At 40.0% G+C, this 25,079-nt stretch overlaps 1 protein-coding gene across 3 annotated transcripts in view; it reads left to right on the top strand.

The window, feature by feature from the left end:
• The window catches only part of SLC19A1 (solute carrier family 19 member 1), a 723,538-nt gene that overhangs the window by 4,722 nt on the left and 693,737 nt on the right, over positions 1-25,079 (top strand). For 2 of the 3 annotated variants that reach the window (XM_044075905.1, XM_044075904.1), the window contains exon 2: positions 14,402-15,147. In XM_044075905.1, the coding sequence (XP_043931840.1) occupies positions 14,971-15,147 (177 nt within the window). In that variant the 5' untranslated portion in view covers positions 14,402-14,970. Of the gene's footprint in view, positions 1-14,401; positions 15,148-25,079 lie in introns of those variants that run through there. The other variant, XM_044075908.1, reaches the window with a different exon arrangement.

Raw genomic sequence — 25,079 nt, 5'->3', positions numbered from 1 at the left:
ACTGGTAACAAACTCTAACCCCAAATCTTGAGGTATAGAAGTATATAAAGATTCTACTTCTACCGTAAGTAGAAATCAGTTATCTTCAAGCATTGTCTTGTTTTCATTAACTGTCTCGTTCTACTCTTGATTTTTTTCTTTTCCCAACTAACTTTAATCATTTCCGTCTTTAGTTGATTCCAGGCACTTCTCTGCAGTTGATAAAAAAGGACTGTCCCATGTATTTAATTAGGGGTACAGCGAGCATTTTCAGTGCTTGCATCTTATGGTCCTTATTTTCATTTCCATTTCTTTTGGAGCTTCCCACGTTCGTATTAACTCATATTCCTGAATATTTTAGCTTATTGCTCTCCCATAGGCTGTATCATTTTATACTAGTCAATACATTGGTGTAAAGCTCACACATACTGCTGTAGTTTTATCTTCATTGATTTTTGTATCCTGCTGTTTGGATAAATTGTCTTAACATACTGTATAGGAGGGGATGTCCCTTTCCAGGTTAGTCAAATAGAGAATCACATCATCCAGAAACAAAACGGCCTTGTGCCCTTCCCCTATACTTCCCCATCCCTGTATTTTGGATTGTCTCACCTTTTGTGCTAATGGCTATAAATAAATGTCTGGTAAATGTGGCAAAAGTGGGCACCCCAGCCTAGTGCCCTTTCTTTCCCAAACTGTGGGGAAGCTCTCCCATTAACCTTAATTTTTGTTTCAGTGTTTGAGTAAATTTCTTCAAGTAAAAAAGCGAATTTTTCTGGAAACCCAGTTTTTCTCATGTTCGTCCAAAAGTATCTCCCAGTGAACCCTGTTAATTGCCTTCTCTGCATCAAGGTTCATTAACATTAATGGTGTCCCCTCTTTTTCTGCTGCTTTTTTGTATTAATGTTAATGTGTCATCAAATATTTACTTCCCCTTTTCAAACCCATATTGGTTTTCATTAATTATAAATTAGAGTATCTTTGCTAGTCTACTTGCTAATATATCAGCAAAAATTTTATAGTCATGGTTCATCACTACTATGGGTGATAGGAGTCTGGGTTTAGTAATTATTTTCCTTATATTGGCATAACAGATTAAATTTCCTCTCCGAGATTCTGGTATACCCTTCCGGGTTATTACTTTGGTGAACATTTTAACCCATATTGGTATCAGTTCCTTTGTTTTTCTCCACATTTCTGTGGGTAGCCCATCACAACCCAGTGACTTTCCAGCTGCATGAGTTTTCATTGTCTCTCTTACTTCATCCTCGGTCACAGGTTTTAGCAACATTGCCTCATTTCTTCTGCTGTTCTTAGGATATACACTTCTTGGATGAACGTTTTCAACATATTCCCCCATTCCTTAGTTACTTTCAGTGCCCTATATATTTCTGAGTAGTAATCTGATTAATCTGTTCGGGGTCCTTTACTACTTCTCATGTTTATTTATTTCTCAGTTTGTTTATTTCCCTGTCAACTTTCAGTTTACTAGCTAACAGTTTTTGTAGTGCAGGTGTATTAGCAAAAAAAAAAAAACGGAAGTTTGCTTTTAAATTAACAATTCCTCTGAATAAGAATTCCACTTTTGCTCCAGATTGTTTAGTTCCTCTTGAGAGTCATAGTTTTAGTTTAGGTTCTATGAGTGGTAGATAATATTACAGCCAAATGGTGATGTGCAGCTCTAATATTATCTAACAATCTCAGATGCTACCCTAAGTGTTTTATCTGGTTTACTATAATTTTACTGAAGTGCACTCAGTTGAATGATCGTATCATCGACCTATGTCTGTGAAAAGTCATGTTGCCGAATTCCGAAATAGTTGAAATACATACTGAATTCGACCTAGGAAAAAGCATTAACACAGGTCAAGCTAGGGGCGAGATTTGTACTTTAGAAATATCAAAGTTCGACATTTTCAACATTCGAGTTTTAGACCACAAAGTCAATCCGACCAAGTGCACTTCAATAAAATGATAGTATACCATTTTTTACTACTTACATTTAACTGCTGATGAAGCTGACTGCTAAAACAAACAAATCTATTTGTAAAAGCACAGTTCTTGCATTTTCAAACATTGCTGCAGTTTGACTGTGGTGTCATTGTATGTAATAATAATAATAATAATAAAAAATAAAATAAAAATATTAAGTTGTACTACCAAAGTCAAACATCTGTTCATTACACAGAAAGCACTTGTGTCCATATTAGACTTTTTCAGACTGTGTTTAGAACAACAAATGCCAAACTCTATGTGTAGTCTACAATATCAGATGACACAATGACATAATCAATAGTGATTATTGCCTTAATTTATAAGACATTAAAGACATTTTAAAATTCTCTTTTTCATTACTGTATGGATTACTGCAAGTATTTAGTTTTAATTGCCAGCAGTATTCCTTTCAGCCATGTAAATCTCGTACATTCATGCATTTATTTACATAAAATCAGTAATTGAAAACTTGAAACTTTTGTAATTAATGCAAACCCATGCCTATCTAAACAAAGCATCATTGGTATTTTGGGAAGCGTGTCATGCATTTGCTCATAAATTTTTGATGAAGTTTGTGGATCGTCCTTCCTGTATATGCAAAAAAAAAGCTTTACAGAATTCACAGCATGCAGTATAAATCACATCTTGTGGGCTGCATTTAAAGATCCCGATTGCCACTGTCATCTACCATCTGTATACAGAGAGTCTTTAACATGATTAATGTACTTGCAGAATTTACAATGCCCACATTAAAATGTCTCTAACTTTAACTTGCATTTGCTTGTTATTTAGTATTTTACATCTGTTCTGGAAATGTCTTTTAACATTTTATTGTTGTATGTGCAAAATAGAGGGTTCATCATTTTCAGCCTGCTAACAGATACTGCCTACCTTTGCACAGTATTTCCTTTAATCCACAGTGGATGTATTCTTTTGTAATTTAGATAAGTATTATTAAGAACAGATTTCTTAAAAATCTTAATCTTAGTTTGCTCATCCTGATTGTATAAACATAAATGTAAAAGAGTAATAGAATTAATGTTACACCAAAATGTGTGGATTAATAAATAAAAAAAAGTGATACTTCATACTGGCACATTGTAAATAAATTCTGAAATGTCAGTCATTCATCAGTAAAGCGTACAAATACAGTAATGTCCTTAAGATGATCTGACTTGTAACTGTTGCCTATTTCACAGTAAGTCATAAGTAAATTAGTGCAACTAGGAGTCATTGCCACCCCATTTGCTGTGCCAGTGGTTTGTAAAATTTCATATTAAATTGCACCAAATTATAAGATAAAATAATATCTGGAATTTCAGCGTTTTGCCTTATTTGACAAAGAAAAAACGTGGAATCCAGAAATTGTTCTATCACATAAACACAGAATAAAATGCTTTGATGTCCGCATAAACAGAAGATCACTGTCATTAATCACTAAATCCTTAATTTTATTGGTGAAATCCATTGACTTCCCAATACGTCCTTGACTGTGTTGCACTATATTGTTAATATGTTTCTGTATGTAAATAGCCTCTGTTTCAGTTTTCAAAACACTGTTGGCTACAGGGTGTCTCCCAGGTGGATCTGTCAGGCCTTTATGAATTTAAGAAAGACCAAAAGCTCTGCTAACTAATGAGCATCAGTTAAACCTTCAACAAGCCACCCCTCAACGTAAGAGTCAGTAAGTGTAAAAGTTCTTTGTAGTTCCAACCATGTCATGTCAGTATAATATTTTTAAAAGAACTAGTGCCTTGGCAACGTGTGCCATCACAAGGTTCACTGAATTAATTTTTTTTTTTTTAAAGTTAATGCAGTATATTGTGTATAGATCCAGATTATAATGAAGGGACTTTAAAAAATATCTTTTGAGAAGGTGGGCGAAAGGCAGTTTTCATATTTAAGGCTGAAGGTCACACTTTTGTGGATTTCCAGAAAATGTATTTTGTAACATCTTATATCCCATTTGTAGGAGTTGGCAAAATTTAAAACATCTATATTGCTATATGATACAGACTGATGATAGTTGTTAATTTTTTTGTAATTTGAAATTTTCATATAGGAATTCTCCCAAAATCACGAATAGAATAGTTCAGACACAAGTTGGTTTTAGGATTTTTAATCCTGCAAAGGCTATTGTGTGTGTAAATATATTACAGTCATTGTCTTATTTTAAACGGGCATAGGTTTAAGCCTGTTGGATGTTTGGCTTGTTATTGCAAGGCTGTGGTCCTGTTTGAAATGCCCTTGTTGGCTGTATTGTATAGGGCATTTTAGAACATATGAGGGACATTAGTAATCATTCCCAGGAAAATCCAAAAGCTGTTCAGTTTGAAGAAAGCCATGCATCAGATTCTGCTTTGTTGATATTTTTTTGTTAGGTATATAGTTGAAAATGCATATTTGTATTATAATGTAGCTGATATTTTGCTGCTTAAAAAACATGGAATGTTTTTAAATTTAAGACCCTGTTTCTTACGAATCTTAGAAGTGAATTGGTGAAGAAGTATTTAACTGTATAATTAAGTCTGTTTTTCAATTGACTTGTATGTTTTCCTGAATTATTTAAGTGGATGTTGAAGTTTAGTAAATTTACAATCATGGGAAGGCACATGCTGACAAGAAGCTAGTTATTTTTTTAATTATTTTATGAAGCAGAGGTTTCAAGAAGGTATTTAGTGACCAATTTGTTTATTATTATTTTGTTCCTGATATTTGGTTGCTCACTTCATTGGAAGTATATGGTTATATTTATCTCAGTATATTCACTGGAATTTTCTAAAATATCAAGCATTTTCTTTTTTCATGCATTGATTTTGAAAATCTTCAGTGCTCCCCCTTTATTAATCTAGGCTGACTCAAAATGCAGAGAACGCAATGTGATTTGTCGACTAGTTAAGTTGTGGTAGTTCACAATGGATGCTTGGCTATAGTTTTGTGAATGTGTTTCTCACAATTATCTAGAAATGTCTGCAAATCTTCTGTTAGTAGTAGATAGCACAATCTCTGTTTAGAAAGAGACAAATAAAAATTATCAGAAATGGTTCCCTCTGCTGGCATTATTGAACAGAGCATGTTAAGATTTATTTTGTACTAAGGTCAAACTTCCCTGATGCCTAGCCATTTACATTGTCTTTTGTCATGAGAAGCATGGCAGAGCTCTGCCTTTACTTGCTAAAGCTCAGTTTTCTACGGCTATGGCTACATCTGCTGTCTTTTTCCTTAACACTATGTTACATGATACCTGTAATGGAACTTTATCTTCTCTGAACACCTTTGTGAGGTATAAGATGGATAACACTTCCCCTGTCAAGTTTTTTTGGTAATGCTGTTGTCAGAGGCAATCTCCCTTGAGACTGTCTACCCAGGAGGTTTGTGACACACTGAGCAACATCTTCTTAGTAAATATAATGAGAGATGTGGAAGAAGAAAGTCTGCCTTGATAGTGTTCTCTTTCTCCAGCCCTCACCTTATATTTTAACATCCTGCACCTTCTTTTCTCTTCTGTTTCTTTCTTTATCTCATCAGTTTTTGCACTGCCACCAGAACAAGAGAGAGGGGCATAAATGATATAGGGTAAAGGGTAGCCTGGAAAAATCCTAGTGGTCCTAATATTGTATCATAGTGGATGTCAGTGATAGATAGATAGATCGTCTTACAAATCTAGTTTCATGGTGAGCATATAATTTCTATTTTTTGTCCAAGCTGATAAATGAAGAACATCTGTTATTTATGTTGGACATTGATAAGTAGCTTAAGACATTATTTCAGAAAAAAGAACTCCTTCAAGTAAATAGATTAACCTTTTTTTTCCCCATAAATAGAAAGAAGGGCTGCATTTTAACTAAACGGTCTGTCCAGACACATACACCAACTGGAGCGCCCACAGAGATGCCTTAGAATATAAGCCCTACACAATATGTCCTGCATGGATTGACTCAAAGCCCTGTCACTGTACTCTGTATCGTGCAGACTACTAAAAGATGACTTATGTCTGGCATACGAGGCATCCTCTAATCCAGTACTGATGGAGTTACCGCACATCAGCTAGTCAAATGGCATCAGAAATACTCGGTCTAGGGATATAAACCTCTTCTCCAACATCAACAGAATGTTTTGAAGGTGCAGGTATAAAACAAAACTCATCCCTGTCCATATTCAAGCACAACTTGGATCTTTGAATGGGAAACAGAAAATTTACCCCAGGACTGCCCCCTGTACTAGTAATGGACAGAGGCAGCTCTTAAATGCTGTATCAGATGCATGGGTCTCTTTATATTGTCTATGGTATGCTCTTGGCTATTCTCACTTGGGATAAAATATAATTATTAACCATGGGATATGTCAGGCCAGTCCTAACACCAAATGAGATACAGTAGGTTAATTCTAGCACCAGAAGGAAAATTGGCTAGCCTTAAAATGGCCAAGGACAGCTAGCGTAGTACTTATGAACCGATAGCCAAGTTTTATCTAGCTGGATATTCAGTTGCCTCTTGGTACGACTGATACTTGCAACCTTCGCAGGTATTGTTTAGCTCATTTCTGTAGGGCAACAGCAACATCAGCAGCGTACATGCACAGGACATTTCACAAGTTGCGTCTTGGACTCCATATTTTCACAAGGCATTGTAGTTTGGAAGCACAGTTTAGCCAGCTGTCTGACATGAGGGGCGGGGGGTGAAGCCCTGAGTATGACCTACATGACCGGAATTTGATTATAAACCCAGGTAAATGAGAAGCTGGCTGGTGAGGTAGAATAATAATAGTGAGAGAGAACCTGTATGCCTTCCCATTGTCGATACCTGACTCACAAATCCCCTGTGGAGACTGGAGATGGACAGGAGGGGCCGTCTGCATTTGACAGGGGGTGTTTTGAGTGTAGTTTCACTTTCAGAAGGTGGTGGTGACAAGCCGTTTCATTTCCCCATTGCATCCCCACCCTTGGGACCTTGTCAGCATGTGCAACTGGTACTAGGGTTTAAGCAGACAACCTCTAATGGTTGCCTAGATGACAGCTGCACTGCATCTGTGCTGTCACCAATGTCAGTGACACCAGCACATTGTATTGAAAGTCTTGGGTTCGAGTCCCAGATGAGAGCAAATAATATTCTTTCTTTTCTATGATTTTAACAGTGCCTAAACAGAGGTCTTTTTCTGTATTCGTATGTCTGTATTTGTGTGCCTTAATCACCATGATCGGCGGTTTGTTGAAAGGTTTTGAGTCTTCCTTTTAAGATTTTATCCTGTCTGTCCAGTGAGTAACACCATCATTGTATGATGTAGGTCCTTGAGTCACTCAAGTCCTAAATGAAAGCTAATATTATCCTTTCACTTCTGTGATTCCCATAAACTGAAATAAATGGATAGTTCAGATAAAACAATGGCTTATTGGCAATCGAGGAGTGAAAACATATAGGGAAAAAAGGACAATCATGGGATAAGACATGGTTTCACATGGCTGTGCTAACAAGTGATCCTGTATCTCTTTACCATTTCAGGGGGAAATTAAGTACTGCTAGGTTCTCTATCTGTATTTTATAGCAGACCTTCCAAGAAGAGGGTAGTACAGTTGTGTAAGGTACTTATGAGTCCGTCTTTGAGGTACAGTAACTGTATCAGTAGTTACTCTCTTTTTTTTTCTTGCACAGGGTTTGTACTAGTTATATTTTGTGAAGTTCGTTTTTTTCTGTGCAAAGCAATTTTTTCATATGACTGCTTGGTTACATCCCACAACTGCTCATTTGACTTTAGCAATGTGTGAGCCTACCAGAAGCACACTTCCTTTTTTGGGACTTCAAATTTGAGAAACCTAAGATAAGATGGGCCAGCAATGATTTTATACAGGAGATCCATTCTACTACAGTGAGTACCTTCTGAAGTATGGGATCAGTGTTTGATGTTCTGCATAATAACAACTGCTGCAGGCAGTAACCTTAGCTATATGGGCTATATCCTGCCAAGGATGTAACAGCTGGAACACTTCCAAAGCTTCAGGGCACCTTCCACACTCCCAAACTGTCAAGCAGCTCAAGCTGAACTGACTAAAAGAAATGTTTGGGCATGAAGCCCTTCAAAGCTTTACTGATGCTGAAGACTATGCTCCTCTGTGGCTTTTGAGGATTGATAGTCAACTTGTGCTTTCCTTAGCTGGGCAGATAAGGGCCCCATGAGGGAAAAAACTTCCATTTTCTTATTTTGTGCTGATATTTTATTACTTTCCTCTTCAGGAAAGTTTATTTATTTTTATTTTATTTATCATTTGTTTACCGGGAAAGTCCGACTGAGACCGAACCCATTTTCAGTGGAGAACTGGGGAGAAATGCTCCAGACGCATGTCTTTGGATTTTAAAGCTAGGATTGTTGTGTTTTAACAGATTATGTTGAGACTGTAATGTACTTTTAAGAGGAGCACTAGTTGTTTCTTTCAATTTAGAAGTTGTGTTATCTAAGCGAGAGACTGTTCTCTGTGGATAAAGTGTGTTTATTTTAAGCTTGTGAGGCTGCCATAATGTTTGAAAGTGCATTTTACTGTTTTTTTTTTGTGTGTGTCAAAAAAAAGTAGTTTTACTGGCATTGTTATTTGTTTTCCCCCAGGACAGAGGCATCGTTTTCGGCTTGCATGATGGTCACTCCCACAGTTAGTCCTTTTTCCAGCCACAAAAAGAAAAAGTGAAGCAAACTGCCTTGACCACCACAGCAGGCTAGCAATTTGCCTCAGCTGCATGTGGGTGACACTGTAGTGGCCATTTGTTGTACCTCAGAACATTTATCTTTTACCCTGAATCCCTCTAGTATAGCACCTACAGCTACTATGGACCTGGGGTTAGCCACGTCCTTTTCGGCTGTTGGGGTTCCTCTCAGTGGGCAAGGGAGAACTACTCTTGTCAGTCTTGGGAGAGGGAAAAGAGAAGGTTTCCCTTTTGTGCCAGAATGCCGTGCCCATCGCTGGGGAAGCAGCGGTCGCCATTAGTAACACAGCTGACCCCATTTTCCTGTCAAAAAGAAACAGAAAACCAAGCATGTATCTACTTCTCCTCAAATTTATTTGTATATGAGTAGTTTACTGGGACTGGCGCAGGGTTTGATTTAGGCTATTGATCCTTCTTGTAGAGTAGTTTCTGGTTAGAAAGAGGGATGCCTCCTTTCCTGAAGAGGCTTAAGATTTTGAATCTGAACAGGAAGATGCAGGAACGGATTCAGGGTTTTGTCTTCACTTTTCTGATTCAGATTCAAAGGAGAGCTCTCTTTCTATTCCTCCTTGTGGGGGGGGTCTCTTTCTCTGAGACTATTGCTAGAATGTCCCAGTGTTTTCAGTGGAAGGACACTGAGGTTTCTCAGTCACTCAAAAAATACTATGAGTTGTTACAGAAGGATTTTCCAGAACCTGCACCCATTCCTACTGACCTGTCTACTTTAGAGGATGTTTGTCTTAATGCCTGCAATTTTCCTGATAGTCAGGTAGCTGCCCCTGAAAAGGCAGATACGATGTAAAAAGTTCCCAAGTCTTTTAAATTTTTATGCACTATTCCCAAACATGACATAGCAGCTGTAGCCTCAGTTGGCTCCTCTGCTGCTAAGCACTTAATTATTTACAGTCCTACTCTTTCTAATAAAGATGGAAAAAATATTTAGGTATGGGAAAAGTAGTTCTGCAACTTTGAATTTCAGAATTTTAAATTGCCAGGCTCATAAGTTTATGTTTATTCTGACATATTGTGAAAGCATGGGGAATGTTTTATCTACAGTTTTTTCTTGTGAAGAAAAATCTGCTTTAGATAATTGAGTTTCTTGTATTGCACGGGTCACTACTCATTGTTTACAGTATGTGTATGACTCTGTTCATACTTCTTCCAGGGCTATGGCTACTGTTACGGTTTTAAGGAAGTTTGCTTGGCTGCATTCTCAGAACTTTCCAGGTGATGATAAAAATGACATTTTAAATTCTGCCTTGGATAGAGATTTAGTGTTTGGCCCCTGTGCTGCAGTGGTGATTAAAAAGCGTGATGAAAGGGGCAAGCTGATCCAGTGGAATCTCTTAAGATTTTTCAACCCTCCTTTTCCAGATTGCCCAAGGGATTTTCTTTCTTCTTATCCAATATTGGCAAAAAAAATGGAATAAACATTCTCAGCAGAATTCAAGTAAACAGACGTTTATGAAGATATGGCAAGGAGGTTTCAAAAAGAAGTCTCAAACCTCCCAAAACCAAGGATAGTCCAACAGGTCTGAATGGCTATTAAAGAGACCATGTAACCCCCTCCCACCCTGGTCCTCATTCTCTTCCAGAAAGTCTGAATCTCCATTTTTCTGTTGAGCAACAGATTGTTTCAGACAAATGGGTTCTGAAAATCATTCATCAGGGTCACAGATGTCAGTGGGAGGAAATTCCTCCTTTCCAGGGTGTCATTCCTCATCCTTCAGATCAGACTGCTTTGCTTCTGTCTGTTCTTCATTACATGGTGTCCCAAGGAGTGATAGAACCAGTTCCTCCTTCCGAGGTGGGGAAGGGGTTTAATTCAAGGATGTTCCTAGTCCCAAAGAAAGAAAACGCTTGGAGACCAGTTCTGGATCTTTCATTCCTAAACGTGTTTGTGATAGTGCCCAATTTCAAAATGATGTAACTTCACAACCTGTGGCTCTTTTTTTCTCATTCAAGTTTCTTAGTAACACTAGACTTAAAAGATGCTTTTCATCACATTCCTGTTCATCCAGACTGGAGGTGTTTCTTCAGAGTTTGTGTGTCTGGATCATATTATCACTTCACTGCCTTATACTTTGGACTGTCCACTGCACCAAGAGTGTTTACAAAGTGTCTAGCTCAGGGTATTCACATTTTTACATATTTAGACGACTTGCTTATCTTTGCAGAGTCTTTCAAAATGTCAGGAATTATTCTGTTAGGTGAGAGATCTTTTGCACAAGCTGTGATTCCAAGAGAGCATTCAAAAGTCTTTCTTGAGAACCTCACACAGGATCGTGTTCCTGGAATGTCAACTAGACACCTCAACTCGAAGAGCATTTCTTCCACAGGAAAAAAATAGATCTTTGTTTAGATCTAGTCACTGTGAGGGAATGCCTCCCAGATGTTGAGTCTCATGCATCTATAATTTCCTGGCAAGACTCTACATAAGAAAGGTACGATTATCTGAAATCTCATTGGTCCCAGAATCAGCACTCTTTTTATCTTTCCAGATCCCAGTCCTGGGGATGGCAGAAGAGAAATCACTTGGTGGAGACAACAGGTATCCTTAAATCAAGGTCTCCCCTTCTCCCTTCCTGCTCCAAAGCAGTCAGTCACCACAGACTTTGCTTGGGGAGCAGTTTCAGGAGATAAAATTTCAGGGGTTTTGGGACACCAACGACAGACACAGGCACATAAATATCATGGACATGCCTACCCTGATTAAGGCTCTCAATTCTGCAAACCTTCTTTGGTCCCCATGGCTCTGTAACTAGTTACAGACAATACCACAGTGATGTGGTACATCAACAAGCAAGGGGGAACCAGGTTGTACTCCCTTTGCAGACTAGCCGTGTTAGCTTGGGGTGTAGCTTCACAGCACAGTCTTAGTCTACAGGTGTCCTCATTCCATCTATTCATCTTCCACATGGGGTCGGGCTGTCACTTCAACAGTGACAGTCATCTCAAGCCAGTGTTTACACCACCGGGTGGCTAGCCCTGATGCAGTAGTTCTTCCGTACCACTCACTTGCACACACACTCGCACCTACGGCCAATTTGGAGTGTCCAATCCACCTACTGCATGTCTTTGGAACGTGGGAGGAAACCGGAGAACCTAGAGGAAGCCCATGCGACAGCAGGGAGGACATGCAAACCACACAGAAGGTACCTCAGCCAAGAATCGAACCAGAGAACCGCTTGCTGTGAGGTGACAACACTAACCACTGCACCACCACAGCTGCCCACATCCTACATAGACATCCTATGTGTGCGATGTATGTATGTAGGCATCCTACATTCCATCAGAACAAAATTGTGTGGCAGACAAACTGAGCAGGACCAGGGTAGGCTCTCACGAATGGAAACTTGATTGAGGTGGGGTCTTCCAAAATTTGATACATCTGTGGGGAGAATCAGCCCGCAAAATTCTGTTCCAGGGCTCCATGCAAGAAGGCCTGGAAGACAGATGCCTTTTCTTTTCTTTGGACAGGAATGTTCCTGTATGCCTTTCCACCCTTTCCAGTAATATCCAGGATACTTCTGAAGATTAAGAAGGAATCCCCCAAAATCATTGTGGTGACGACCTTCTGACCCAGGCAGCCATTTGTCTCCCTTCTTTTGGAAATGGCCAGGGGCAGTTACCACAAGCTTCCTCACAGGGTGGCTGTACTCTCACAAGAAACAGGTGTGCTTGATACACCCCAGCATCAATCATCTTTAGTTGACTTCCTGGATGATAGGGTCTTAATTCCTTTTAGACATCTGTTTTCTGAGGACGTGCAACAGGTACCAATGAAGGCAAGAAAGTCTGCTACTAGAGAATCATATATTAGCAAATGGAAAAGGTTTTCTAGTTGGTGCCAGAAGCATAACCAGAAACAATTCAGGGGTAATTGTTCTCTGGTTTTACAATATTTATTTGAGTTACTGTCCTATGGCCTTTCTTATTTCTCTGTCAAGGTTCATTTATCAACCATTTCAGCTTGTTTGTCCATGGATCCTTCTCTGTCAGGGCAGTTGCATGTCAAAATGTTTTTGAAAGGGGTTTTTGTATAAGAGGCCTCCAAGTAAATTGGTGACCCTTCTTTGCGATCTTATTTTTTTATTGGAGAAACTAACACTTGCTCCATTTGAATGAGCTAACTTGACTGACTTGAGGTTCTTAACATGGAAAACATTTTTATTGATCGCTCTGACCTATGTGCAAGAAAGGTATCCAAGTTCCACGCTCTTATGGTGAGACAACCCTACCTCATTTTCCACAAGAACATGGTTTCTTTGAGAACTAATACTTCTTTTATGCCTGTAAGTGGTATCTGAGTTTATGTTAAGTCAAACTATCCATTCCTCCATTTTTCTTTCCTAAGCTTAAAAATGAGGGAAAAAGGATACTCCATGTCTTGGATGTGCACACACAGCTAAGGTACTGTCTTGAGAGAACTAAATCTTTCAGATTATCAGATCAGTTGTTCATTTCTTATGAAGGTAAGAAGAAGGGACAACCTGTGTCAAAACAGACTATTTCCAAATGCCTTAATTACCTTTTGTTATACTTACATGACAAATCTATTCCAGACAGGGTCACTGCGCACTGTAAAGAGACGTTGGTTTCTTTTATGGCTTTGTGGAAAGGGTTGAATTCTATAATTATTGTAGAAGCTGTTACTTGGTCCTCTGTACATACTTTTAATAAGTACTGTCAGCTGGATTCTTTATCTAGGTCTAGACCATGCTTTGCTAGGACCATTTTCCAGAGGCTTCTGGACTTTTCTCCTTTTGCCTTCCAAATATAGTTAGCTTTGGTAATCTACCCATACGGCTAAGACTACTGCAGCAGTGATCAATATGAAGAACATAATATAGTTGTATAAGTTGAACTTACCATAACACTAGATGTTCAAATGATCACTTCTGCCATAGCCGCTCCCTCCCTCCCTCCATCTCACTTGTTTTTTTGGTGTGTTTTTTATGCCAGTGTGTGGGTGGACATTTATTTTTTGTTATTCATAGTCCTGGATTTCAGGGCTTAGCCTCACTTTTTGCTGGCAGGAAAGTTCTGAAGGGCTTTGCACCCTGACTTGTATTTTAGTCAACTCAGCTCAAGCTGCTTGACACTTTGGAAGCATGGAAGGTGCCCTGAAGCTTTGGAAGCTTGCCGCTGTTATATCCTATACAGGGTATAACCCATATAGCTAAGGTTACTGCAGCAGTGATCATTCTAACATCTATTGTAATGGTAAGTTCAACTTGCACAACTGTATTTTCTCATGGCTGAAAGGGATAGCACAGAAAACTCTATTGGAATCAAGAGAAATAGAAGGTGGGTAATCCCTGATGACTTAACTTGTACAATGACCGCTCAGCTGTTGTGGTTATTGTACCTTACACAACTGTATCTTGTTTGCAGGGCTGCAAAAAAAATGAAACCGGTAGTTAATCAGAGTAATGTCACTTAATTTAGAATATTTTGTACGGAATTATAAAATACTTGCAGGGACCACATGGGTATGTATACACAAATAAAAATGTAAACTCTCGTGATATTTTCAGTTTTCCCCATAGCAATAAAAAAGAGAAAGAAAAGCAGACAGATGTAGATTAGAGGTAGTAGAAAAATATCAGACCAAGAAATAGAAGCAGATTCTGTGAAATAGTAGTTCTGCCTGGCTGTTCTTTTTCCCCCCGAAAACCTGTTTTTAAAGTACTAAGTATTTTTAACATGCTCTGTGTTTGTGTTTATACCTACAGGTCCCGTAACAAAGACAAGATTTTGATACAGAGCAGGAAATATGGAAGAAAGAGGAACTCCATGGCCAGACTGAACTTTGCACCAAAACAAAACATCTATGTGTTGCAACAGAACCTAGGTTAAAAAATACAGTCAGAAGTTTATTCAGCAAAAGTATAGCAGGAGGAGAAAGCAGTTGCCATGAGCAGTTTCACATAGTCCTTGACTTTTTCAGACTTATTGGTATATCAGCCAGTAGCTGTATCAGCAGTGAAAAAAGTGTTCTGTACGCAAAGAAATATTATACAGTAATCAACAGACTTTGGTGGGGGGAAGGGTGACTTTAAGGTACTGGTTGGATTACAAAAACCCTTTATCAGGATTCAGTTGACTCATTCTGGCATGGATTTACTACTGTTGTTAATTCGTAAGTAAAGAAAGGAAATCTTTAGCTGAAGTTTTGCCTTAGGAACTTTGTTACTAGGGAACAGAAAATAGCTGCACAGCTGCTACTGAACAGTATTTGAAGTCAGGCAAAGTGCTGAGATTCACAGCTGCATAGATCAGCAGGTGCAGTGGTGGAACAGCTATGGCTTCTGAGCCTACCCAGCAGCCTGTGAACGATGGGCCAAATGACAGAGAGTCAAAACATTGGAAATTTTTGGTCTTTTACCTTTGTTTCTATGGCTTTATGTCCCAGATTAAACCAGGAGAAAGTTTCATCACACCCTATCTTCTGGGACCTAAGAACTTCACTAAGCAGGAGGTAAGTTCTGTGATTGGTAGTGCTAAAAGAAAAGGTAGATTTGAAGCATTCATCTGTAAAACTGTGTAGAAATGTGCATACCTAAATAATGTCCATTTTGACTTGCTTATAGGCTGCTGTAAGACACATTAAGCTTAGGTTCTTTTTTTTTTTTTGTCAGTTTTCCAAATGCCTCTCTCCCTTCCTTTTTCATTCACTGTATCCCTGATCATGACCTTTGTTGTTACATGAAATGCTATCACTGTACATTATGCAGTGTTCTGTAGTTTGTTCCATATCCTTTGTTATTTCCACTTTCTTTTCGTTGTCCCTTCATCCATTTGGCTCATTGTTAATGGTGTAGTGTTTATTATCTAATTGCTAAAGTCAAGGTTTCTCAGGAGCTTTTACATAACTCTGTCTGCTTTCCTAGACTCTTCAGATGGGCCGTTTGATTTGTCCCTGAAGAATTTCAAACCTCCTTTCCCAGTTCATATTTCTTAAAAGTATTACCTTCTACTTGCACTCTTTTGTAATCTCTATAGGTTACCATTTGTTAAGCCTCCTGAAAATCTTTTTTCCTGTCACTGATACTGTCTAGTTTTACCTTTCAGCGTGGTTGTGGACTCCTCTTTTCTCTTCCTCTGGCCTCTTCTTTGGCTTGGGTTCATAGGTTCTCTTTTCTGTCTTTGCCTTCCTTTGTCAGAGGGATTTCTATACCTTTGTCTATACTTCTGTTCTTCTTTGCTAGAATTTCACTTTTCTTTAGCTGACCCACCTCCTTGATATTGTCTTCCTCATATATGGACAACTTCCTTATCACCCCCACCCCACCCTAGTGAAACATATTGCCCACCATTACTTTTTGTGCTAGGCTGCATCTCTAAAAACCTTTATTATTCTGGCTTGCCTTGTTGCTTTTTTATATATCCAACAGTAAATTGTTCCAGCGTGTACCTTCTTCCCACCAGTTCTTTCCAGACTAGGTTTGCTAGTTCTTTTCAGCTCATCCATTGGTTGCTACCATATACCTTTGCATGTTCTTTCAAGTATGCAGTTCTCTTTTCCCATTCTCTTTTCTCTTATTCTAGACGTTGTTATTCTGACAACTCCTTTTCCCCATATGAACTCATTGCAGTCATTCTGGATCTTTGTAATTCTGTTTTCTTCATCTAGAAGGTATCCTACCCTTGAATTTATCATCATATTAACTAAATTCTCCCTTCCCATAAATGCCCCTACTTTTCTGTTCCAGCACTTAAATAGTTGGTTGACTTCCATGCTTGCTTTCCTGTAGTTCCTTACCCTTGTTTCCTGTAGTGTCCTCTAGAGTTGTAGTCCAGTGTACTTTGAGCCATAATGGACCAAGACCCATCTGAGCCCCTCACCTTTCTCCTTTATGTCCTCCCTAAAAGGTGTCACCATTGTCTTTTTTTTGTCTTTTCTTTTAGGTTCATAGGCAGGTACTAGGCTATCGGCCCAAGGGCCTACGTCAGCCTAGCCAGCAAGGTACCACAGCTTACGCTACCCAAGAAAGTTATTTTCCTGTGCCACTGTCCAGCAGAGACACAGAAGTGATCCCCGGGGTGTATTTCTTATTTCACATCCACTCATCAAGATTTTTCTTGAAGAGTGCTAATGAAGAACTTTGCTTGACATAGATGGGTAGCTTGTTCCAGAGTATAGGAAGTCACGGGGACAGGAATCTATCCCTCCAGCGTGTCCTGTTTATTGTGGTGACAAGGTTTAGTTCCCTAGAGCGTGTAGCCTGGAGGGATTTCTTTAGGTGTAGCATGTCCAACAGCTCTGGGTTTGACATAGCTTTATATGTTAGGCAGAGATCACCTCGGAGTAGGCAATATGGTACGGAGTAAAGCTGGAGCTTTTTGAGGCGGTCAGTGTAGGTCATTTGTTTGAGGCCAGTAATCCTCTTTGTGAGGTACTTCTGTGGCCTTTCCAGCTGCCGCAGATGTCTTGTGAGGTACATTCCAAAAGGGGCGTTGTACTCTATAGTGAGTCTAATGAGTGACGAGTAGTGGGGAACAATGACCTCTTTTTTCCTGGATGAGAACCCTTTTATGATGAGATGTGCCATGTAGAAGGACTTCCTGACTACTGTGTCAATGTGACTATCAAAGAAGAGACTACTGTCCACCTGGGTCCCAAGGTCTCTTATGACGCATTCGGTGTTAAGTAGATTGCTGCCTATGTGGTAGTTCATGGGTACAGAGTTTTTACCAAAGGGGATGACACTGCACTTTTTGGCACTGAGCATGAGGCCACGGCTCTGACACCAGGCGTCTGTCTCAGTGAGGCCCTTCTGTAGGATGTCCACATCATTTGGGGACTTGACTGTGGCTCCTAGTTTGCAGTCATCTGCGAACTTCGTTAGCCAGAGGCCTTCTGTGTTAGCCTGTACTTCAGATAAGTAGATACCAAGCATGAGAGGTCCCAGGACGGAACCCTGTGGTACTCCACTTGTCACTGCTTTGAGGTCAGATTTGGAGTCTGCGACTTTTACAGTGTGGGTTCTGTTAGTGAGCCAGTTGGCAACTCATCTTGTGATTGCATTCAGGCTCTTGTTCATTCCTGAAATTCTCAAAGATTCTTAACACTACCAGGATTAATGGTATTTGATAGTTCTGTCATCAGCATACACTCACTCCATGTTTTACAGGTTTTTCACATCCTTTTCAAATAAGCTGTTATTTTCATAGCTGGCAGTTCCATCCTCCAATAAAAATAAGTTTGACAAGAAGGAAATGCCTCTGTCTTGTTCCCCTTTCCAGGTGTGTGTCAGTTTTAGTTCCTCACTGATCAAAAATTGTTATCTTCATTCTGTGGTACAGTTCTTCAGCACCCTACTTCCATCTGAATATTGCCCTTCTGTTGCTATAAAAATCCTATTCATTGGAGGTGAAGGCTTCATTTATACTGAGACAGACTATCCCTGCTGCTTGGATCTTCAGCTTGTAGACCTTATCCAAACAGTCATGCAAAAAAAAAAAAAAACAACCAGACATTAGTGGATTGCCTTCACTTTACAAACCCTGCTTGTATCACTTTGAAAATGCACATCTGAAGTAGTTAACTTCATTTTATCTGCAACATGTGGGTATACGGATCCAAGCCAGCAACTTTTTTCTAGCATCTGCTCCAAGCTCCGAGCTCTTCCCCTTACCCATAATGCCCTACCATCTCCTATCTTCCCTCAGATCTCGTTTGCCGTGCCAGTAGTGTGCATCGTGGTCTCCTTTGCTCTGAGCTCAGGGATAGTAAGTAGAATTTTTTTGCTGATATCTAGGTGTGATTGACTAGGATTTCCCTTCCTCCTCTTCTGAAGTATCGCGTTTGGCCGTTGGTGTAAAAAAAAAAAAAGTTTTTTGTATAGAGTAATAGTTAGGCCTACCCTTCCCCTACCTGTGTGTGTGTGTGTGGTTTTTGGTAAGGTAGTGCTTGTACCTTGGAGTGCAGGACTATGGCTGAGCAGCCAAAGCCTGTGTTCAAAAAATGTACAGAGTGTGGCCATAAGCTTTCCCCGGCCGATGGTCACACTCTGTGTGTGATATGCTTAGGAGTGGCACATTTGTCCACTCATTGTGCTGTCTGTTCAGGTTTCAACCCTAGGGCCCTTATGGATCGTAAGGCCAAGCTAGTTGCCAAAGGCCTTCTCCCTGCTGCCATGCTGGAATCTGCCTCGGCCTCGGTCACTAGTGCACCACCCTCCACCCAGACAGGGACTCAACCTCTCTCTTCGTCTGCCGATGGGTCTTCAAAGGACAGATCTTCAATCAGCGAGTCTGACAAAGATAAGGAAAAAGAAAAAGAGAAGGAAAAGGAAAGGCGCAGAGAAGAAATGGAGAAAAAGAAGGACAGGCATCATAAGAGGTCCCCAGACAGGGAGCTCTTTCTCAGACCCCCATCTAAGACCATGAGGCCTGTTTCTCCATGGCTCCGGTCTCCTCATTTCTCACCGGAACAATTGGAACATTCGGATCCGAGGCCCTCCTCCCCACTGCACAGACCAGCCAGATCCGAGTCGGTGGCCTCTTTGAGGTCGACTCAGAGCCTATCAGACATGGATATGGACAGGATGATGCAGAGATTTATTCAGACCCAAATTCAGATGGGAGTCTTGCCATGTCCCTCTCCCTCTGGAGGGGCGACCTCCATGCTTCTTTTCCGCCCCATCTCTCCTTCCCCGATCCGTGCTTCGGCCTTTGGCACTGGCTCATCTACTTTCTGGGTGTCCCCTCCAGCAGACCCCTTGGTGGACCTCATCACCACGAGGGCATGGAAGGAGCATTATGGGTAAGGGGAGGAGCTCGGAGCTTGGAGCAGATGCTAGGAATAAGTTGCCGGCTCGGATCTGATACGGATCCGGATACCCACAGGTTGCAGAAAAATGAAGTATAACTACTCAGATGGAACGTTATGGTGAGTACATACCTTCTTTTTTCTAACCCATAGGGTTAAGAGGCTACTGTGGAACACAGACCATAGCACTATGTGACAATCAATCAAAATGTGGAACACCCTATTTTCTCACTGTGAGAAAAGTGTACCTTGGCCATGGCCATGGTCCTTCAACTAAAATATATGTTATGTAAGTGTTTAATGTCTACACACACATACACATACACTCACACAAATACTTATGCAGACATTTACATTTATGTTTACAGTTAATTATTTCACATTTGTTAACTGGGCTAGTCCATCTGAGAAAAAGTCTATTTTACTTAAAGGGGGAGACACGTGAGGAAATGCTAGGGCAAGAAGAGGTCTTATTCAAAATAGTGTGGATAATGAGAAGTTGGGTAAATTAGAGTTGGTTAGGAAACTCTAGCCAGCTGAGTGTCTGGAGAGTGTGACAGTGATGTGATCTTGAGGGCAGATTGGCTGCAATTCTAGCAACTTTGTTATAAGTGGTTTAAAGTTTGGAAAGTAGTGAGGACTGTAAGTTGGTTAAAATTTGAGAGCTGTAGAAGAGGTTGGGGAGGAAGTAAGCATGGGCTAGTGAGATGCTGGAGTTGGGTGTGAGGAACCTTTTGTTTCTATAGAGTAAACCAAGCTTTTAGTGGGTTTTCTTGATGCAGTTAAGTACATAAAGGTAAAAGTTTAGTTTATCTTCCACTATTACTGCAAGCAGTTTAGTGTGGGATTCAGCTGTGATCATAGTGTTGTTGAGGGAAGAGATGGTGAATGAGGATTTAAGATGGTAAAGGGTTTTTGGGAGGATGAGAAGTTGTTTTGCCTTTTTAGGGTTTAGTATGAGTTGATTGTTAGTAAGCCATGTTTTGGTGCGGAAGAAAGATGTTTGTGTCAGATTTAGCAGGTCAATGGGGCTGTCAGCGATCGAAATTATGGTGGAGTCATGTGCGTATTGTATGAGGGAAGACTGAGAAGAGGATATGTGAAGTTGGTTAGTAAAAAAATGTTAAAAAGGAGGGGGCCTAAAATAGTGCCTTGAGGGATGCCCATTTTGATGGGGAGAAAAGGAGAAAGAGCAGAGAGCCAGTTTACAGATTGCAGTTTGTTTGTGAGATAGCTATTAAACCAAGAGATAGTTGTTGAGGAGAAGTTGAGTTGAGAGAGTTTGGAGAGGAGGATGGGGTGAGAGACAGTGTCAAAGGCTTTGGAGAGATCTAAAAAGATGCAGGACACTAGTTTATCATTGTCTCTAGCAAGGGAGATGGAGTTAGTAGTGGGGACAACAATGCATTGCATCTAGCTACCTTCAGTCTGAGATAGGAGAGCTGACATCGGACTCTCCCTGTCACCGCACCCCACCTGGCCCTTCTAGCAACTGAAACCCCCAGTGAAACTTGTCATTTTGGTTAGAGCTTTATTCCTGTGAGACACAAGGTCTTGTCTGTATTTGTTGAATTCTCTTTTGCCAAACTTATGTATGGTTTTGTCTTCTATTGCATTATAATCCCCCTGTCAGCATAAAGTCTGTTCTTCCTTCTGTAGCATCACAAGCTTTAAAGAATCCATTAGAGAATCCCCTCTTCTCCAGTTTACGTTGAGGCATATGCATCTGCTGTCCTCAGCAGTCTTCCTTCTATTTTTTCCTGCCAAATGATCCCTGTCCCTTCTCTGTTTTCTCATGCTACCAGTGTTTGTATATGAATTTCTTTATCCTATTCATTCAATCCATCTGATCTGGCATCAAATTTGAGGTTCCTCAGATATCGTACAGTTGGAATCAAAAAGGACCTCTTTCACTGTGGTTCAGGAAGTCAAAACATCAGCAGTTTGACTCACCTTCTGGAAAGGGCAGCTGTGGTAGAGGTGGCCTCTTGAATGGACGCAGAAGCAGGGATATCGAGGGCCCTTGCATAAGTAAAGGGAATGTCATGTGATAGCCATCTGGAAAGAGAAACCTTTGATACTTTTTACCCAAGTTTGTTAGGAATAAAGGAAACAAACTGGTGATGAACCTTTCTAAATGACTTTGTTCTGTGAAGGTAAAAAGGCAATTTGCCTGTGTATGTCTATGGTATGTAGGATGTATTCTCCTTTACTTGCATAATTAGGCAAGAACACTGGTCAATTAATACATTATGGAATATTTAATTCAGAAGCCACTTTGGGAAAAAAAGGATTAATTCGTCTTCAGGATATCCTTTCCTTGAGAAAAAATAGGTAAGGAGCAGATGAAGGCAAAATGTGGAGTTCAGAAATTCTTCTGATGCATGTAATGGCTACTAAAAGGATAGTTTGCCAAAAGAGAGACTTTAGCTGCACTTGGGATGCTGGTTCAAAGAGAGATTTGGCCAGTGTTTTTAAGACTAGGTTTTAGATACGAGGGTGGGATCAGAACTCCAATGCAGTTATCTTGCACAACATTGCTTTCTATAGAGATTTGGGTATCGGGGAAGGGAGAGAAGCGTATAAAAACCGAGAAGGCCATTGCTGGGACAGAACATCTCTTGTTGACTGTCCCTGTGGGGGAATCATGGCAAAGCATTGGTTGCAATTGTTCTTTTACGGGGAAGACAAAAAGATCACATCAAGGGGTGCTCCAGTGAACGAAAATTTGTTAGATCACCACTGGGTTGAGGGACAACTCGTGAGGCATGAGGAGAGACCTACTGAGCCTGTCCACAAGGCAGTCAAGTACTCTTGGGATGTGTGTTGCTGTAAGAAAATGGTACAGAGCCATTGCTCATTTCCATTCCCTCTTTGCTTTCTAACACAGGGAGTAAGATCTGGACTGTAGAAAGACTCTTGTGAGTGTAGTTACTTCAGTGTGACAATTAAAAGTGAGTGCCTGCTATAACCAAGCTACCAGGTATCTGTATACAGGAATTTGCCGAGTAATGTTGTTAGGAGGGCTTTTAATGGTCAGGGGTGTGACATTTGAGAATCTTTCGTGGGTGTAATGTAACGTGGATTATGTTTTATCTAAAGTAGTATTTTATTAATTATTGAATTATTAAAATGTCATTATTAAAATGACTATCATACCTAGTTAAAAAAAGAGCTGAAGCACACTTTGAACAGAAGCAGCTGAGTTTCTAACCTTAGGAAAACTCAGTTGTTTCTATATAAGGTGGTTTGAATACTACTCAGTCCTACTGAGAGATGCTTACTAAAAAGAGAAAACTGTATGCTACCCAAAACATAGACTGGTAGCACTGTCAATATAAAATTAGCGGAATTACATATGGAGGGATTAACACAAACTATTAATATTCTGATCTTTATACAAATAATGCACCTGGTTAGGGATCATTTGATGAGTTAAATCTTAGCAGCTTTTTTTCTTTTAAACTGTATTATTAACCATATTAAAAGAGCTGTTATGAAGTGCAGATAAAGCATCTGTAGGCTAGCCTTTTTCATGCTTTAAAGAATTAAATTAGTAACCTGTCATGGCAGTTAACTTACTGAACCCATTTCAGAAGCCAGGCTGTGAATGGTTGAGCGTACTGTATTTTCTACTGTAACCCATCAACTGGGAGTAGACTGCTCTCTCAGGTATCTTGAAAAAGTTGGTACAGGTTGGATATTGGGCAATAGGTGACTGTAGTGGAAGGTATCAGTCTTAGATAAAGAAATGGCCTTTTTGTAGATTTTTATGAACAGTTCCACGATAAGGAAAAGGGTAAAAATATAGCCTGAAGACTTTGATACAGAAGGACCTGCCATTTTTAGGAAGGCTGGGTATAAGCTACAATCTAAATAGGTTTCTTTGGTAATTTAGCTAATAACTTTTTGACATATGTGACAGGGGCTGCTTTAAAGAGAAATTTTTAATTTGGTGGTGCATTGTTGTTATTGGAATCCACATTTGCTGTGGTGCGTGGGGTACCCTGTAGAAATAACAAAAGTTGAGAACCTGAGTCCTTGATTAGAGTAGTTTTTGTGGTAAAATTAGCATTTTTTGAAATTTTAAAGGTTATAAGTATGTTCCCCAGATTAACAGAATGGTAAGTGCCAGTGTAATGAATATAAGTCTGAGTTTGATTTCTCAGAGTATTCTGACTAGTCTCAGGTACAGCAGTCTAAGAGATAGCATATGCAAATAGCAGGGTTTTTTGGTGGGGCTACATGGGGGGGCAAAACCTCTTAAATTGTATAACAGTGAGGCACTGTGGCATAGATATATAAACAGCTCACTGTGTAACACAGACAACCTGAGTTCATTTAGTGGCTTGGGATCTGTAGGAACCAGGTACTGGGGGATAACAGTGAGTGACTCCCTTCAGTTTGTCTGTCCTCAGCAAGGGGAGGGGAGGTAACTCTGGCTCACCATTTCAGTGACATCTAGAAGGGAACGCTGGATGTTGTCCCTGCAGAATTCAAGTCCTGAGCACACACTATCATTGTACAAGTGCACAAACAGCAAAGCTACTTTTGTGAAGGCACACTCATCACAGCAGGCAGCATGCAGTGAAGCTCTGCTAGCAGTTCTTGAGGGAGAGGGGGCTCCAAGGCAATAAATAGGCCTCTCCACAGGACCAGCAAGCTAACCTGCCCCCCTACTGCCTGACTCTCATCACTGAGAAATGAATGGGTCAAACATGTTACCCAAGAAAGACCTAATGGGGCTTTAGGGTCTAACCTACCTTGGGGATGCTTGTCTGCAACCCAGTGATTGAATGGGCTGATATGATGCAGGTAGGAGAGCCACTGAAGAGGGTCCTGTCGAAATGTAACAGCAAGTGTTGTCTGAGTTCACTGCTTTTAGTTAGAATTACAAGTTATTTCTGAAAGTGTCAAGACAGACAATATTGGCTCTTACATGTGTGACAGTGAGCTTATGAAGCTCCTCTGACTTAAGGTAAAAGTGAGGGCAAAAGAGATGTTTTGAATTTGCCAAGAAGTTTTTTTTAGCACAGTGGAATTTGGATTGATAGAGGAAAGGGATATTTTTTCTGCATTATTTTGTTTTTGTAATTCTTACCTATGTCAGACTGAAGCACTTTGTCTAAAACGAGTTGATGACATTCTTGATTTTCTAAAGCCACAACAGTCTGCCTCTGGCTTTCATTTGGGCCTTTTATAATTAATTTATTAGCCAGAGAGTTCCTCTGAGTGTTTGTTTAGTTTTAGAAAAAAAGTATCCTGAATTTATAGCAAGTCATTATTTAGTTGATAGAGAGCAGCAAGAATATCTTGAGTACTGAGTACAACTGAAGAGAGCTTGAATAACAGTGTACTTGCTGTGTGTGTGTGTGTGTGTGTGTGTGTGTGTGTGTGTGTGTGTGTGTGTGTGTGTGTCCACTCTCTATAACTCCTAGAACTAATGCCACATACATTAACAGTGTACAGCACTTCAGCATTTCCCAGATTACTTTGCACCTCTTTCTATCTATTAATGTATATCACTGCTCTCCCTCACTATAACTCTTTTAACTGGAATCTTGTTTTCTAGCTTGCTCTTAGATGTATACTTGATAACAACCCATTAGTCTTTTACACTGTTTGTGCCTTTTTTT

The sequence above is a fragment of the Protopterus annectens genome, chromosome 6.part1 (genome assembly GCF_019279795.1).
Source record: "Protopterus annectens isolate FY-2018-M chromosome 6.part1, PAN1.0, whole genome shotgun sequence".
NCBI classification, from domain to species: domain Eukaryota; kingdom Metazoa; phylum Chordata; order Ceratodontiformes; family Protopteridae; genus Protopterus; species Protopterus annectens.
The sequence above is the reverse complement of the archived record's forward strand: the minus strand, read 5'-3'. Positions and strand labels throughout refer to the sequence as shown.